At 33.8% G+C, this 18,738-nt stretch overlaps 1 protein-coding gene and 1 pseudogene across 2 annotated transcripts; both read left to right on the forward strand.

Annotated features, from left to right (window-relative positions):
* The first annotated feature begins 3,966 nt into the window (after positions 1-3,966).
* Positions 3,967-6,160, forward strand: LOC135142241 (cytochrome P450 6k1-like). 2 transcript variants are annotated; one of them, XM_064073921.1, is made up of 6 exons: positions 3,967-4,124; positions 4,196-4,267; positions 4,322-5,171; positions 5,229-5,441; positions 5,491-5,742; positions 5,793-6,160. In XM_064073921.1, the coding sequence occupies exons 3-6, from the start codon at positions 4,322-4,324 to the stop codon at positions 5,954-5,956; spliced, it is 1,479 nt and encodes a 492-aa protein (XP_063929991.1). In that variant the 5' UTR covers positions 3,967-4,124; positions 4,196-4,267; the 3' UTR covers positions 5,957-6,160. The 2 variants fall into 2 exon arrangements, with proteins under 2 accessions (XP_063929991.1, XP_063929993.1); XM_064073923.1 differs by having other exon boundaries at positions 4,199-4,267.
* A 5,988-nt stretch (positions 6,161-12,148) lies between these two features.
* On the forward strand, positions 12,149-15,209 carry LOC135141997 (cytochrome P450 6j1-like; annotated as a pseudogene).
* Positions 15,210-18,738: the final 3,529 nt, after the last annotated feature.

The following is an 18,738-nucleotide window of genomic DNA, read 5'->3' on the forward strand; positions in this document are numbered from 1 at the left end:
TTCCTAAGTTGTAATATCTCGGAAGCCTGTTTTGCTGGAGTATTATATTGATTATTTCCCTCCTTATTTATTATTACCCTTAATTCGTTTATTGCATTTACTTAATCTTTTATTTACTCTTTTATTTTTAATTTTAGTTACTAAACATCCGTTTCTACCTCCTTTGATATTGAATATTGTAATCTTTTTAATTTTTGAAGAAATTTCAAACTACAGATTACAAAGTGAGTCGTACATACAACACAAAACTTAATACTATTTTAATAAATTCAAATTCTTCAGATCACTGTGCAAAGTACTAACTAATATCGTCATAAACTCTATGTTGCTAATATTCAAGCTCAATTTTCTACTGATCTGAAAAACTTTTGATCTTATGTAGGTACAACAAAAGAAGGCCACTCGAGAATCCCAATTTCTATGAAATGTGAAAATTCTGAAATCCCAGTAGCCCATTTCAATTCACTGGTCAGGAAATATCGAACTCTCGAAACCTGCCATATGTATATCTGAAGGCAAAATTTGTGCTGAAAATCTTTAAGGAAACTTTCATGTCTGGTAATGATACGATACCACGTTTAATGCTAAAAAATTGTGCATACGTTTTCGCTAAACCTTCATTTTATATCTTTATTCTAATACTGACTTCATCTACTTTTTCCTGATGTGTGGAAGAAGACATCAATTCCCTTCTCCCTTCTTGTATCTATATCGGGCATATTATCCCTTCACTCCACTGTTTTGGTATGTTTTCACCCATCCACACCTCGTTCATAATTTCTGTTTTTCTGCGGATAACATTATCAGGTGCCTTTAGACATGCTTCATTTGGAATCCCATCTTTCCCCGCTGTCTATTCCCTTTTTAATTTCTTTAGTTGTTTTCTTACTTCTTCCTCTGTCATTGGCTCTACTTTGTAATTGTCGTCGTTTTCTTTTATTTTAGTCGTTTTGTGTTTTTCTGTATTCTCTACTCTTTTATTATTCGCTCACACTTAATCCATGAAATTTTTCTCATATTTCCCATTTTTGTTAGTGTACTTGCATACTTCTTTTTCTGATTTAATTTTCTTTATCTTATGTACTCTTGGTTAGCTCTTGGTTTTCTATTTTCTTAATGCCTTTCTTATTTCTCTTTTTTCGTCCTCCACTTCTACTTACACTAAATTCTACCTTCATTACATCTTTTATAAGTTGTTCCAATTAATCCCATTTTGCTTGTGTATTAGCTTCAACGAAAGTCTGCGCTAATCTTATTCTCACATATTTTCCAACTTTCTCCTCATCTTTTTCTTGTTTTCTGTCATATTCTTCTATTTCAACCTCCAATGGCATATGTTCGGAGTCTTTCTCCCGCTTTGGACTGCGAAATTCCTTCTCATGGTTTTTCGTTCACTATTAAATCATCCATTATTACCGATTGTTTTCTCGGTCCTACATAGATTAATTCACCTTCATCATCGCCAGTTTTGTTTCCATTCAAGATCTCTCATCCTCTCTTTTCGACTAATTCCAACACTTGGTTTCCTTTCTTATTTTCACTTTTATCTTTGGATCTTCCTTTTCCATCATCTTCTGTATTGACAATTCTTCCTTTTTACTTCCCGAGCGTAAGCAAAGGAAGTATTGTAATCGAGTCCGTCGGCCGACTCTCTACTTTTACGTTTTCTCAATCTTTCATGACCCCTAGACGACGAAGAAATAGGTCTCCCGTTTCCGCCCGCTGTCTGTTTGTTCGTCTGTCCGTCTGTCCGTCTGTCTGCCGTCCCGGATTTTTATTAGACAGATAATCTCCGAAAGTACTGGGCCGATTGTTGTCAAATTTCGTATTTATATTAGCTATATCATGTAGATGGTAAAACGCTAACCAAAATTTGTCTAATCATCCCCACCACTAATGTGATGACGTCACTTCAAAATTGTACATAATAATTGGGTTTTAAATTGTATCAAATAGCACAGTCTTACACATGTAGTTTATAACTCCCAATTGAGATTTTACCCGAAACGTCGAGAAAAAAAAAATCAAAATTAGGAAACAACATTTTGACATTTAATTTGGAATCTATAAAACCGAATGCTTTGATAAGTTGCAGATGGTTTACAGTTATGATAAGCATGATATAATTTCACAATATATTTAGTTATCCCCTCCAAAAAATTGACGACGTCACCCTGAATAAATCGTACCTAAAATGTACAAAATATGATGAGTCTCTTCTTGTGATTTATCATTCCATTCATATTTTTTGGATTTGCGTATACAGGTGACCCAAAAAATTAATGAATGGGTAAATTTATTTTATTGATTTAATCAGGAACTACAGAATCGAATGCTTTGAAATCTTGCAAATGTTTTAAGGTTATAAAGAGCATAATAAATTTATCATCCCCACCAACAATTTGATGACGTGATTTGCATGAATTGTATTTTAAAATGATTTGAATGTTACACAAAAGTATACTCCTATAGTCGTAGTGTACGAATCCGTTTTCGGTTTTTTCTCTAAACGTTCAAATTTTCTCAAAAACATTTGCAAGGTATAACAACGTTTTATTCCCAACACGTATTGTTCGATTGTGGCTTAATTAATAATTTTAGTCATTCTCATTCATATGAAACAAATTTCTTCGTGACATTCTTTCGATGTATAAATATAAACAATCGAAGTTGTACATGCTTAACTATAAGATAATAATACACTGTTTTCCATTGGTTATTTGCTTTGAATATATTTCATGTTGTCTATATATCTGTACCTCCTTGGAATTTGCATCCCCGCGGTGCAGGGGGTTCGAGGTGTTATTAACGAAGTTCTGTCGAAGTAACCTTGGACCAATTTTTTCCTTTCTTGTTTTACCCCCATTAGTATTCCCCTTTAGCTCTTCTTTTCTTCTTTTCTTTTTCTACCCCCTGACATATCCAATTAAATTCCCTTGACATTTTCTCTTTAGTATTTTCCTTTTCGTTTGCCTTTTTCTCCTCTTCTAGTTTTTTGACCCTATATGACTACAACAGGGCATGCTTCTGCCTATCTTTAAATTTTCTTCTTTTGGTCTTTTCTTTTTCCTTATAATTTTTGTAATCTTCATTTCATTCTGCATTTATATTCTTATCTCATATCCTTCTTATTTCCATTATTATATTATGTGTACATTTGTACTTCTATTGTAACCAAAACTTTTTTGAATTTATTTTGAATGTGCATTTTAGTCTCGTTTGTTTCTTCGTGTATTCCATGTATGTATATTCTTCTTTCTTATCTTTCTTTCGGGTATTTCTATTTTCTCTTCTTGCCGGTTTACTTTTTCTTGAACTGTTGAATGTGTTATCACTTAGTTTTATATTTTTTAGTTTTGATAACCAGGACCGAACTTCAAGATAGATATATCTTATTTTTTTAACTCCTGGTGTTACGTTGCCTAATTATTTCAGTTTTATGTTTTTTTTTAACAAAAAATACTTGTAAAGCCTAAACATGACATGTAAACAAAGAATTATAAAAGCATGGTCAATTTTAGAATTTTTTGTTGATCATTCGGTGTACGATAACATGATAAGGTTATGGCAGCCCATAAAAACCAAAAATCTATAAAATTGTATGATGATTTAATGATTAGGGAACACACATTAAAATTTATTTATTTGTCCCTTCTAGAAAGCTGATGACGTTATCTCAAAAATTTATTAAATTAACATTTATTCAAAAGTATTCCTAGAATATTCTCGAAGTCTCACCTGTTTATCAGATGTTACGTAATTATAGTTTAATCTGAAATTAAATAATTTTCGTTTAAATTCCTCACAGTAAATTAGGAAATGTTGAATAATAAGGATAATAATAACACTGTTAACAACATTACACATGATTTAACTTCAATGCACAACATATTTGGTAGAGATCAAGGACACTGTACTCAATACTTGTTTCTCGCACCGTGATTCATTGTGGTTGAACTTGAAACATAATTAGTTCTATCAAAAGAAATATGTCTTATAGTGAGCTAAAGTGACAACACAAGAATAAGTTTAACAGTTAAAGTTTTCTCAAATTTGTACAAACTAAAGTTCAAATAAAAACAAATAGTATTACAACAGTGACTAATAAATATAAAACAAATAAAGTAAGTCATCAAATGCAGCAGTATTTCAAGTGTTTTATAAGTGTAACGTAATTTTTTTTATCTTCTGATAGCAGCAAATATATAAAAACAGAAATCCGTCGATAAATCATTTCATAAAAAAATACGGTGATACGATATCTACGGTAGGTTAATTATATGTGAGTACCATAACGTAAAACATTTTATATTTGTTTTAGATGTTCATCATCTACTTAGGTTGCCTTCTCATCCTCCTCTATTACTTCCTCACCAAAGACTATGGTTACTGGCAATCCAAAAACATCCCCTTCGAAAAACCAGTCTTCATCTTTGGCAGTTTCCACAAAATAGTCACCAGAAAACAGCACCTCTTCTACCGAATCCGCGAAATCTACGACACCTACAAAACCCCGCATTTCGGAATTTACATCTTCCACAAACCGGCCCTCGTAATCCGGGATCCAAAACTGCTCAAAAAAGTCTTCGTCAAAGACTTCAACAAGTTCATGAACCGCGAACTCGCCTCCAACGAGAAAGTCGACCCCTTGATGTACCACAGCCTTTTCGGGTCATCAGACCAAGTCTGGAAAAACCTCCGCACCAAGCTTTCCCCCGTTTTCTCGTCGGGAAAAATGAAGTTGATGCTACCCTTGATGAAAGAATGCGCTGCTGACTTGACTGCGTGCATAGAAAAATCCTGTGGGGGAAAAATCGAAGTTAGAGACGTCATGAAACGATATGCTGTGGATAACATTTCGTCGTGTGCTTTCGGCATAAATTCGTACTGTCTCAAAAACGAGAAGTCGGAAATACTGGAGGTTTCCACAAAACTTGTGGATTTTAAATCGTTCGTTAGGAATTTTTCGGTGTTTAGTTTCCTTTTCGCGCCGAAATTCGTTGACATTTTTAGGTTAACTTTCTTGGATAAGGATTCGGCTCGGTATTTGATTAATGTGTTTAAAGAGACTATCAGGGAGCGTGAGAAGAAACAGATTTTGCGGAATGATCTCATAGATTTGCTCAATAATTTGAAGCAGAACGAAACTTTCAAGGAAGAAGATAAATTTGGTAAGTTTTGAATCGTAAACGTTTGTCTGGTCTTAGTACAAGTGTTACTTGTCACAGACGATTTAAAAATGGCCGCCCAAGCCATACAATTTTTCTCTGCCGGAAACGATACGACGTCTATAACTATATCGTACACCCTGTATGAACTAGCCATAAACAGAGACATACAAGACCGACTACGACAAGAAATTACAGAAATTTTTGACAAGTACGGTGACTTCACTTATGAAGCAATCCAAGACATGACTTATCTTGACATGGTTCTAAATGGTAATATATTTTTTTATCAACTATTATCTTCCATAAATTATTTTTGTAGAGACTTTAAGAAAATATCCTCTGACCAATTATACAGACAGGAGATGCGAAGAAAAATACACGTTTGAAGAAACTGGTTTGACTGTGGATAAAAACATCTGTATATTAATTCCAATTGCCGGACTACACTACGACCCGGAATATTTCCCTAACCCGGAAAAATTTGACCCTGAGAGATTCAGTAGTGAGAATAAGCATAAAATAGTACCCTACACGTTTTTGCCTTTTGGTGAGGGACCAAGAAATTGTATTGGTATGTGCATCAAATGGGTGTGTTTTGTACGTTTATTTTTTTTAATTTAGGACAAAGATTTGCCATTTTGGTCAGCAAAGTTGCTTTGGCTTATAGTCTGAAGAATTTTGTTTTTGATAGAGTGGAGACTACAAAAGTGCCGCTCGAGTTAGATAATGGTTCACCGTTTATATTGAATAAGGGCGGGCTTTATTTGAAGGTTACAAAAGTTTGATTAAAATTAAGTTGTAACTGCTGCAAGGATTGATGAAGGTCTTTGTGTTGAAAAAAGTAACAGAGTTTGTCAGGTATAATAATACATTTTTTGTTAGGGAACACCACTTATGTAATTGTGTTTTTTTAATAGGTTTTCTTATTTTCATTTGTTATTGTTCCTTGAATAAGTTTTTTTAGAAATATTTATCTGCTTTTTCACGTTGATTTGATATTTCCTATCCATAACATGGTACTTTCCCTAAGCATTCTTCCGTAGATTTCCACATTTTTTTTTAAATTGTAGTATTTGTACTTTTTCCATGTTTTGATCGGTAGTGAAATAATATATTCCTGTATTCGTGGTTTATGAATCCGCCTTGATTTTTATCACAATAAATCTGCGAACCTCTCATCTGCTAAGCGAGTGCGCCATCGGTAGGCTACGATTCGATGTGTCTGAAGAACACATCGAATTTTAAACAAAAAAAAGTAAATAAAATCAAGGAAGATTCATAAACCACAAGTACAGGAGTATGTTATTTTAAAAAATTTAAATTTGTCTGTACTAAAGACATTTTGCGTGGACTTCATCAAAATGTAGTTTCGGAGATTATCTGTCTAATAGAAATCGACGGAAGCGTGATACCTATTTTTTCGTACTCTATGGGTTCTAAAACCCAGAGAAAACATAAAAGTAGCCATTCGTCTGAAGAACCCTCTTGCAATACTTCTTTCGCGTATGCTCGGGCAGTAAAAAATAGGCCTTCCATTTCGGTCTATCTGCCGTCTTTTTGGCAACTTTTTCGAAATTGTTGGAGTGATCGTTATGAAACTTTAGATTATTTTAAGAATATTCTGTAGATCATAAAACGGTAATCAAAATGTCTATTGATTCTTCCCTTCCAAAAACTTGATGACGTAATCTGAAAACTTTTCTAAATAAATCCAACTTGAAATGTGTAAGATAATCTAATTTATTAGTTCACGCCTTTTTACTTCCAGCGTAAACTAAGGAAGTATTGTAATCGAGTCCATCTAGCGACTGGTTACTTTTATTTTCTCGTTGGGTCATAACCTATAGAATACTAAATAGGCCTCGGGTTTCAATCTGTCTGTCCGAAACTATGGGACCGATTATTGTCAAATTGTATATATATGTATACTATGTATATCATGTAGATGGTCAAACGCTAAGCAACCTTTGTCTAATCAGTAATCATCCCCACCCACAGTGTGATGACGTCATCTTAAAATTGTACTTAGTAAATGGATTTTAAATTACATAAAATAAGATACTCCTACATGTGTGGTTTATGATTATGAGTACGTGTTGAGTTTTTACCCAAAACATCCAAATTTTTAGAAAAAAATCAAAATCGTATAACAACAATTTGCAATTTAATTTTGAAGCTGCAAAATAAAATGTTCTGAAATTTTGCAGACGTTTTAAAACTGTCGGAAACACGGTAAATTTTTAACCACATAGATCTGTTTATTCCCCTCAAAAAATAAATGACGTCATTACAAAATTTTGCCTACGACATCAAACTGTGCAAAATATGATGCGTGTATACTTGTGATTTATCATTGCCTTCATATTTTTAAAATTGCTAATACAGGGTGACTCAAAAAAATTAAAGTATGATTGCATTTATTTATGGATTAGATCAGGACCTGCAAAATACGGTACTTTGAAATGTGGCAGACGTTTCAAAGTTATCGCAAGCATCGTAAATTTTTATTCAAAATATACTAACCGACATTGAAAACCGAACACCAAGAACAAGTTGGAATTTTATAATGATTTTAACACCACATATTTACAGAGGATCGGTGACCAATCGATGAAAAGTTCAAGTTAAAAAATCAAAGAAGAACCAAGTGTTTAGTAATAATGGGTTTGACCACCTTTAATACGTATGCACTCATTGACTCGTCTTGGCATGGATCTGATAAGATGATCTTTATCCGGCTGAGGTACCGCATCCCATGCGAGTAAAGCTTCTAGGGTCTGTGGAGGATGCATTAACTTTGTGAACTCTTACCCCAGACATGCAGATTTTTAGAAAAAAACTTAAAATTATATAACAATATTTATACTCCTGAACCTGCGATTTATGACTTCGTGTTCAGTTTTCACCCTTGATATTCAACTTTTTGGAAAAAAAATCAAAAATGTATAGCAAGATTTTACGATTTAACTTTGAAATTGAAAATTTTCATTAACCTCATTCTGACCCGATAAAATAAGTCACTGAAATGGCGGCAGGGTGGGTGGGCGGGGCTAATTATGTTCTTGTATCGAGTGGGAGTGGAAACTAATAGAATCTAGGATGTGAAAAAAGTCAAAAAAACCCTAATTGTAACTTTTTTTCTTATACCAAGTATTTGCTATAAAATTTGTAGTGCAAAAATCAGTCTCATCTTATCAAATACTAGCCCCGCCCACCCACCCTTTATTTTCTCAGGGAGTATATCATTTGCCAAAGACAGTCTTATCTTAGCAAATACGTGCCCCGCCCACAAGCCATCTGTTTTTTAGAGGGCATGTCATTTGCCAAAATCAGTCTTATCTTATCAAATACTAAACCCGCCCACCCGCCCTCTATTTTCTTAGTGGCTAATGATTTGCCAAATCAGTCTTATCTTATCAATTACTAGCCCCGCCCACCCACCCTCTATCTTCTTTGAGGCTAGTGATTTGCCAAATCAGTCTTATTTTAGCAAGTAGTAGCCCCACCCACCCACCCTCTATTTTCTTAGAAGGTATGTCAATTGTCAAAATCAGTCTTATTTTATATGAAATACTGGACCCGCCCACCCGCCCTCTATTATATGTGTATTACAACATGGAAAGCCAAAATAAAATGCAATGAAGTATTAAGCTTGTAGGTTTTTGGCAAAAATGCTCAATTTTAATAATTTAACTTCAAACCTACAAAATCGAACATGACAAATCGCTAATCGGTGTGAGTAGACTCCCCCCCATGTTGAAAATTACAACCTGGGTTATGTGTCTGGAAAATGGTCGATTAAGTATGCAGTACGTTATGTACGGCAGTTTTGGAAGTCCCAAAAAAATAACAAAAAAAATTCTTTATGATGTAGATTACAAAAAAAAACCTAATTTTATAACAATAGCAACCAGTAGTCATGCATCGTTGTGCATTATTATTAATAAAACAAGCTGTTATTTTTCATTGATAAGTAAACAAAAAAAACATTTAGTAAGACATTTATAAATTACTAGCTTTTCGCTCGCGTAGACGATTCGTTGTGTTGAAGAGCATTATTATCAACCTTCAAGTAAAAAATGTGTTGAAGGACATTTATACAATTCCCAGTAAAAATCGACATAAAAAATGTTTGCTCGTAAAAACTTTGTCACACCTTTCATCTTCTTAGGGGTGAAATCTCGAAATAATCTGAAATACGGGTTTCATTATTTGTGTTCAAGAGTATTAATACCAAGTTTCACGTAGAAATTTAAATTTACAAATATTTTTCCCATACAATTTTAGCCACTACTTTTCACCCCCTTTGGGGTTGAATTTCGGAAAATGCTTAAATACGTGTTTCATTATTTGTGTTGCAGACAATTAATGCCAAGTTTCACGTAAAAATTTAAATTTACAATAGAAATATTCCCACACAAAGCTAGCCACCATATTTCACCCCCTTAGGGGTTGAATCTGGAAAAATGCTTAAATACGTGTTTTATTATTTGTGCTGAAGAGCATTCATACCAAGTTTTAAGTAAACATTACCATAAAAATATTTTTCTCATACAAACTTAGCCACACCCGTTTTACCCCCTTCGGCGTTGAATCTCTGAAAATATTTAAATACGTGTTTCATTATTTGTGTTGAAGAGCATTAATTTAATATCAAGTTTCACGCAAAAATTTAAATTTACAATAGAAATACTTTTCCTATACAAACTTAGCCAGTACTTTTCACCCCCTTAGGGGCTAAATCTCGGAAAATGGTTAATTACGTGTTCCACTATGCATCAATATTAAATTCCATGTCAAAATTTACAATAGAAATAATTTTCCGATATAAAGTTAGCCCCCACTTTTCTCCCCTTAGGGGTTGAATCTCGGAAAATGTTCAAATACGTGTTTCATTACTTGTGTTGAAGAGCATTATTACCAAGTTTCACGTAAAAATGTAAATATACAGTAGAAATATTTTCCCATACAAACTTAGCCTCCACATTTCATCCTCTTAGGGGTCGAATTTTAGAAAATGCTTAAACACCAGTTTCATTATTTATGTTGAAGAACATTAATACCAAGTTTCACGTAAAAATTTCAATTTATAGTAGAAATATTGTTCCTATACAAACTTAGCCGCCCAAACTTAGACACCACTTTTCACCCCCTTTGGGGTCGAATCTCGGAAAATGTTTAAATACGTGTTTCATTATTTGTGTCGAAGAGCAGTAATACCAAGTTCCACTTAAAAATTTAAATATGCAATAGAACTATTTTCCCATACAAACTTAGCTTCTACATTTCACCCTCTTAGGGGTTGAATTTTAGAAAATGCTTAAAGACGGATTTCATTATTTGTATTGAAGAACATTAATACCAAGTTTCACGAAAACTTTCAATTTACAGTAGAAATATTGTTCCTATACAAATTTAGCCGCCCAAACTTAGATACCACTTTTCACCCCCTTAGGGGTCGAATCTCCGAAAATGCTTAAATATGTATTTCCTTATTTGTATTGAAGAGAATTAAAATGTACCAGATTTCACGTGACGATCTAAATTTACAGTAGATACATTGGTCCTTTACAAATTTTATCACCCCTCTTTAACCCCCTTAGGGGACGAATTTCGAGAAATCCCTTCTTAAACGATGCCTCCAGTATAAAATGAACATTCTCTCCAAATTTCAACTTTCTATCATTAGCGGTTTGGGCTGGGCGTTGATAGGTCAGTCGGGACATTGCCTTTTATATATAAAGACAAACAAAAACAAAACCAACAAAAGAAAAATCCCTAACCAACTAAACACTACAGATGATGTTCAAAATTCCTGCTTTGTCCATATAGGAAAGCTAGTAATGTTTCAAAAATGTTTATCATTTTTTGTTAAAGTTAGTCATCAGTACTTGCTAAGATAAAATTGATTTTGGCAAATGACATATCCTGTAAGGAAAGAGAGGGTGGGTGGGCGGTACTAGTAGTTGCTAAGATAAGACTAATTTTGCCAAATGACAATGACACAACGTTATTTGTGCTTTAGTGATGTATTTTATTTGTTAGAAATTTTTATAACAGTGTTTAAAAAAAAGAATGCATCTATCGACATCAGAAATAGTTTATCTAATTTTCACAAAATTCTTGGAATTCATAATAGGTATAGTTTTGTTTTAATAGATAGACGTTATCAGCAAAAAGGAGATAATAGTCATAAAATCTTCCACTGTTTACTCATTTCTCCATGTTAATTTTGTTTTCCTCGAAATTAAGTTCTGTTTGATCCAAACTAAACATAGAAAATCCAGTATATTTATTCTTCTCTTCCAAAATGTTGATGACGTCATCTCAAGAATGAAATTAATATTTAATGAAAAGTAATATCAAGATACAGTTCCTGTTATTTGTTGAACTCTTCATGCGGGATTTTATTAAAAAAAAAAGCAAGCGACCTGGTTTCTTATTTCTGAATTTATTTAGTTGGAATTGAAATTTCGTGAACAAAGTTAATTCAAGAATAATGTGAAACTGTGCAAAATTAATGTATTTAACTGGTTAGGTATTGACAAATAAGCATTCGGTGTTCGCGCCGCTTCAAATAAAAATAAAATGAAATAAAATTCAGTTTGCGATTAAGCAATGTCAATTTGAAAGTGAGTTCAAAGCTGCTAAATGTATTCTCTGAATAAAAAAACGGTTAATTGTGCTTTCCTTTAACCAAAGCAAAATGATTAAAGAAAAAACGACAAGAACAAGTACTTAAAGTATTAGACATTTATTTCGTGCCATTAATGACGGCATATCACAACGTGTCTAGTTTTTTTCTAAAAAGATAAAGTCACATATAATGACTAGTAAATTTAATATTATCTATATTATTCCACGCAGCGTAAATCCATATGAAGTGTTTCCAAAACAAATTACGTATGTTCTGATAATGAACTGCATATAAAAACAAAAATTCAATTTTCAATTCAGTTTATAATAACTACTGATAAGTGGTTCACTGTGGGTATAACACAAAAAAACTAAACATTATCGTCTAAGTTGCATTTGTTACAGATGATTTTCATTTACTTAGCGTGCTTTTTACTCCTGTTCTACTACCTCTTAACAAAAAACTATGGCTACTGGGAATCCAAAAACGTTCCTTTCGAAAAACCAACTTTCCTTTTTGGAAGTTTTTACAAGATAGTGACAAAAAAACAACACCTTCTCTACCGAATTCGTGAAATATACAACAACTTCAAAACCCCGTACTGCGGAATCTACATCTTTAACCGCCCACACCTCTTCGTCAGAGACCCAGAACTGATCAAAAAAGTGTTGGTAAAAGATTTCGACAAGTTCATAAACCACCAAATTGCCTCCAACGAACAAGCAGACGCTCTGACGTACCACGGCCTTTTCGCTTCACGTGACCAGGAATGGAGAAACCTGCGCACCAAACTTTCCCCGGTTTTTACTTCAGGAAAAATGAAGCTGATGCTACCGCTAATTCAAGAATGTGCTTCCGATTTGCTCGCTTGTGTGGAGAAACACAGCGGCGATAAAATCAAAATTAGAGACGTAATGAAAAAATATGCTGTGGATATTATTTCGTCGTGTGCTTTCGGCATCAATGCGTACTGTCTTAAGAACGAGAGGTCGGAGATAATGGAGGTTGCCTCAAAAGTCGCTGATTCGAAATTTCTCAGTGTTTAGTTATCTTTTCGCGCCGAAATTGGTCGATATTTTTAAGTTGAGCCTGCTTGACACAAGCGCCTCCACCTATTTGATTGGTGTGTTTAACAACACTCTGAAGGAGCGTGAGAAGAGAGGGATTTTGCGGAATGATTTGATTGATTTGCTCAACAATTTGAAGCAGAACGAGACTTTTAATGAAAATTATAAATTTGGTATCTCGTGTGATACGTAAATACTCGGGTTATCTTTATTGAGGTGTACTTTTTAGATGATCTAAAGATGGCTGCACAAGCTATCCAGTTCTTCACTGCTGGAAATGAAACGACCTCTTTAGCGTTAACTTTCACTATGTATGAATTATCATTAAACAAAGATGTTCAAGATCGACTGCGCCAAGAAATTAGAGAAACTTTTGACAAACATGGTAGCTTTACGTACGAAGTGATTCAAGAAATGACGTACCTCGACATGGTTTTAAATGGTTTATTATTTTTTAAGTACCTTTAATCAAAGTCTACACATTGTGCTTTTAGAGGTTTTGAGAAATTATCCCCTTACTATTTTCTTGGATAGAAGGTGTGAAGGCACTTACAGTTTTGAGGAAACCGGGTTAACTATTAATAAGAATGTTTGTGTATTAATTCCGATTGTAGGATTACATTACGACCCGGAATATTATCCTGATCCGGAAAAATTTAATCCTGAGAGATTCAGTCCGGAAAATAAGAAGAATATATTACCTTATACATATTTACCTTTTGGGGATGGTCCAAGAACTTGCATCGGTATGTATTAGAAATAGAGAAAATAAGTTTGTACACAGCATTTGTGGTTATAGGACAAAGGTTCGCACTTTTGGTAAGCAAAGTAGCTTTGGTTTACTGCTTGAAGGATTTTGCTTTCGATGTATCAGAGACCACAAAAGTACCGCTTGAGTTAGATAATAGTGTATCGTTTATAATGAACAAAGGTAATCTTCATCTAAATGTTACAAGATTGTAGTCTAATGACATTGTGTATGTAAGTATGACTTTTTATTAAAATGTGAGATTAATGATGACAGTATATTTAATGTTATTTTTGCTTATACATCTATCTATACATATAAAATTGTTTGTCCTGACTGACTGATTCATCAACGCAGAGCCTTAACTACTGAAGCTAGAAACATGAAATTTGGACAGTAGTTTCCTTTTGTGATGTGAACATCCACTAAGGAAGGAACTTGGGAAATTCCACCCCTAAAAGGGTGGGAAGGGATAGAAAAGTTTGTACAGGAAGACTATTTTCTAACCACTTCTGTTGTTAATATTTACGTGAAACTTGGTATGAATGCTTTTCAACACAAATAACTAAACACGTATTTCACCATTTTCCGAAATTCAACCCCTAAGGGGGTAAAAAGTGGTGGCTAAGTTTGTACGGGAAAACTACTTCTGTTGTACATTTTCACGTGGAACTTGGTATTAATGCTCTTCAACACATATAATGAAACACGTAAGTATTTCAGCATTTTCCAAGATTCAACCCCTAAAGGGGTGAAGAGTGGTAACTAATTGTGTATGACAAAAATATTTCTGTTGTAAATTTTTGCGTGGAACTTGATCTTAATGCTCTTCAACACAAATAATGCAACGCGTATTTCAGCTGTTTTTGAGATTCTACCCCTAAGAAGATCAAATGAGGTAACAAAGTTTATATGAGAAAAAATATTTGTTTGGTGATTTTTACTTGAAATGTTGTATTAATACCCTCCAACACATTTGTTACTTGAAATTTGGTAATCATGTAAAATTGTCTTGACTGATTTTAAATTTTTTTTGATATTCATCCCCAACGGAATATAATTTGGGTGGAAATGTGAGAAACAGGAGAAGTTAAATATTAATCCAAACGTGGTTAAGAATCAAAGTTTAAAATAAGTAGTTAAATATCTTTTTCGCGTATTAGACGTAGTAGGATTATTGGAAAAATCAGTCGATAGCCTTCGAAATTTAAGAAGTTGTATGGAAATAGGGAGGGCGCAACGTCACCGGGTAAGCGACTGCGACGCGAACGCGGTCTGCGGTCGGTTTTATGTCACGAATTGTCAGAGTATTTCTCCCCAAGTATTCTAATTTTGTGTTCCCGTGTATGAAAGGAGGCAGCTGTAGCAAAAAATTTCCTTGAATTCTCCTGAAAGAAACCCAAACAGGCGATGACAGCTACCCTCAATACCGGCGAAGAGGTCCCGCGGATGGTGGATTCACGATTGAATTCCATGGTGTAACCCTAGATAACAGTTGGGTGGTATCGTACAATCCACTTTCGTCTTGAACTTTTGCTGCTCACATCAACATAGAGTATTGTAACTCTGTAAAATCTTATAAATATATATGCAAATATGGTAATAAAGGATCCAACCAGGATTATTTGGTCTTGAAAATGACAATGATGAAGTCAAATTATATGAAAGTGGTCGATATATTAGCAACTGGAGAAACCTGGCCTTTCCTGTACATGAACAATTACCAGCGGTTTTTCATCTCGCATGCACTTGGAAAATGGCCTGCTGTCTATTTTAATCCTAACGACTTTAATAATGTAACTGAAAAGTTAAATAATTCACAGAAAACTACTCCTCTATCATTTTTTGAGCTTTGCAAAACGGATAATTCTGCAAAAATCCTTCTTTATGTTGAAGTACCTTCATACTATGGAAAAGTACCAAATTTGAGACATGAAAATGTGAAAACAATGTTGATGGTGGGCCGGGAGTCAAAAGAGATCAAGCTTTGGGTACAGTGTACACCGTTCACCCTAATAACGCGGATTGTTTCTACCTTGATCCTCTTCTTCATGCAATGAGAGGGCTAACATAATTCTCGGATTTAAAAACTATTGATAGTGTCGTTTATTCCATATACCACTCATCATGTAAAGCTTTGGGTTTGTCAAGTTCAGTCAGAGTGTCAAGAGAGTGTTCAGATTATAAATGAAGTGTACAACAAGTGTCTGATTTCCATCCACGGTGCTGTCTTTAGGAAGACAATGTTTAGAGTACTATGGTTTACCTCAGCCTGTAAGACGTAAAGAAGTCATACAAAACAGAGACTATCTCAGAGAGATTAGCTATGACATACTTTTATAGGCACAACGAAAGTTTATTAAATACAGAATAATATCAAATTTACAACCAAGTTAGATAGGTCAGGTAAACGTTTGTTTTTACATGGCTGCCTACAGCCATTAGCCACAAAAATATCCAAATATTTTAACTTTTTCAAAGAAATATCCTTTAATTTAAAACATGACTTTTAATAAAATCGACAAAAGATAACCCAAATTACATCCAATAAAAATTTCAGCTCTGAATCTTTACTCAAACATAAGTTAACATGGGGTATAAAATTTAACATGGAAATCCATATGGCCACGCACTGTATTATACTCCTGTGTTATAAAATAGCGTTGCCCCTCGTATTTAAAAATTCACGGAACTGTTAACTCCAAACTTTCAGTCCTTATTTCACCCACCTAGGGGTAATGGTTGTTTACATTACGAAGGAACTTTCTGTCCAAATTTCGTGTTTCTAGCTCCAGTAGGTACGTTGATGGGTCAGTCAGCCCGATGATAAACACTTTTATATATTGTTATTAATGAAGACTGCACAAACTTAAAAAGTAATAAAATTGAAATAAAAAAATAAATCAGGGGATGAAAAATAATATGTCCTAATTGCGAAATCCACGCAAGCGGAGCTGCGGGTAACTGCTAGTATTATATAAATAAAGAGATTTATTTTCAAACGTCATATAATAGATATTTATTTTATTAGGAGTTTAAGTGATACTTTATGTGTCGAGTATGGACGATTAAACGCCGAGCGATAGCGAGGCGAATTAAGTCCATACGAGTCACATGAAGTCGCTTAAACTCCGAATGAAATACAATATTTTATTTTTCAAACACTAACATCTTATACTGTTTGTATGGTTCATAAGAACTCGTATGTTAACTTTGATTTAAAATAACGTTGTTCTCTTAAAGTACGCTGTCAATGGCAACGTATCTTATAGGTTCTTAAAATACGATTTCTCATATTTCAAGTTTTTTATTTCGAATCTTTACAATAATTATTACCTAAGTTAAAAGTACAATTAAAAATAAACATTTTGAGCGGTGTTCTTGCTAGTACTAGAGCTAGAACTGGAACTGCCACACGCTTCACTGTAACTTAGGTTCGTGGGCTTGTCCATAACGATTTCATTGTCAACTAGTTCATTCGGTGCCAGCTTTTCATCTCCAAAAACTTTTTGAGCAATTTTCACTCTTTCTCCAAAAGATTCTTATATGTAAGATTCTGCCACCTTGGTCGATTCCCACCCGCCATGCCTCTTCAACGAAGTAATGTCTCCGGCTGCAATGAATATAAAGTTACTTTGAAGAATAAAGGTAATCATTACAATACCTGCGTTAACCAGGAGAGTTGCCGAACTGCGGCGAAAAGAATGACCTGTGTATTTAGCTGGATTTTCCAGTTTGAGGAAAGTTGCAATTTTTCTGGGAATTTTTCCAAAGGTGTTAATTACTACATTTTGGCGAGTACATTTACCTTTATAATAGTGTAAAAAAAACCTCAATGGTGAATTTGTGGGTCGTAAAGCAACATAACGTCGATACAAATCAATGGTATTTAACACCAAAGCCTTCATTAACTACACTGAATCTTCTTTCTTTGTGGGTTTTACTGTCAGGTATAACAATATTCAGAACATTACCACAATCTTGTATATCGTCAAATCTCATAGCGCACAATTCGGCCTTTCTGCAAGCTCCGACAATTCCAAAGATTAAAGCAGCCTACACGATTTCATATGTATAAAAAATACTTCTTAATAAGTAATTCTTACCTTCTCGAATAAATATTCTCCGTCATCAGCTTCTTGCAAGAAAGTTTTGATTTCTTCTTGTGTCAGAACGTTGGATTTTTTGCCACGATAACCAACATTTAATTTTTTTATATACGAAACAACAGCACCAAATTTTTCAATATCTATGTTTTCTTTTACCTTTAGAGTGGCCTTTAACATTGAATATTCTGGCCATAAAGAACAAGGTGACAACTAGAGAGCGGAAAATATGCAGCAAAATTTTGAGAAATATGATCATATGATATGCACCAAATTTATGCAAATATGCAGTAACTTTCTTAATATATGCAGAGATATGCAGTTGCATATGCTCCAAAAATTAAAAAAAAAAGCTTAATAAGCGAACTAAATTTATTTATAAAATTCAAAAACAGGTTTCCCGAGCGTACATTTTATTACAAAAAATACATAAATCACATTGCAAAGTGTTTAATTACATCTCACCAACACATAAATCACGTTTTTAAAGATAATATTCTTATACTAAAAAATAAATATAAACAGATCAAATTAAAAAATAATAGTAATCCACTATTTAATTACTATTTTGGTAACAATTTATTTTTAGATATGTTTCGAAATATTCTAACAAAAAGTTTTTCCGGTGATTCTAAAGTAAATGTATTTGTAAATAGAAAAACTGCGTACTACGTCCACAGATGTAAAAATACTTACCGGTTTAGGGCAGGCGCGACAAAGTACAGTTCGTTGTTGAAGAGTAAGTTCAGGAAAAGGTTTAATCCATAAATTAATTTGAGTTATCTTCGACATATTGATACACTTGTATCCCTTTAAATGCTTTCAATATAAACTCACGATGAAAAATAATAACAGTATAACGTCCCGTTCGATCACAACATGAAGGGTATTTCCAAAAGTAATTAGGGCGCGAATTTACCTGGAAGGATGGCTTAACACCCAGTGGTGTCTCCAAACTACCATAAAACCCAAACCTTTTCTAGTTATTTGAAGCTCAGGACAATATTGC

The sequence above is a fragment of the Zophobas morio genome, unplaced genomic scaffold (assembly GCF_036711695.1).
Source record: "Zophobas morio isolate AGI-343-1 ecotype UQ-CSIRO unplaced genomic scaffold, CSIRO_AGI_Zmor_V1 ptg000046l, whole genome shotgun sequence".
NCBI classification, from domain to species: Eukaryota; Metazoa; Arthropoda; class Insecta; order Coleoptera; family Tenebrionidae; genus Zophobas; species Zophobas morio.

What these genes read in the sequence shown, in the direction of transcription:
- LOC135142241 (XM_064073921.1), top strand. Translation starts at nt 4,322, where the DNA reads ATGTTCATCATCTACTTAGGTTGCCTTCTCATCCTCCTCTATTACTTC. An exon ending in CAAGGAAGAAGATAAATTTG is followed by an intron (nt 5,172 to 5,228) that starts GTAAGTTTTGAA and finishes TACTTGTCACAG; the next exon opens with ACGATTTAAAAATGGCCGCC. An exon ending in TCTTGACATGGTTCTAAATG is followed by an intron (nt 5,442 to 5,490) that starts GTAATATATTTT and finishes TTATTTTTGTAG; the next exon opens with AGACTTTAAGAAAATATCCT.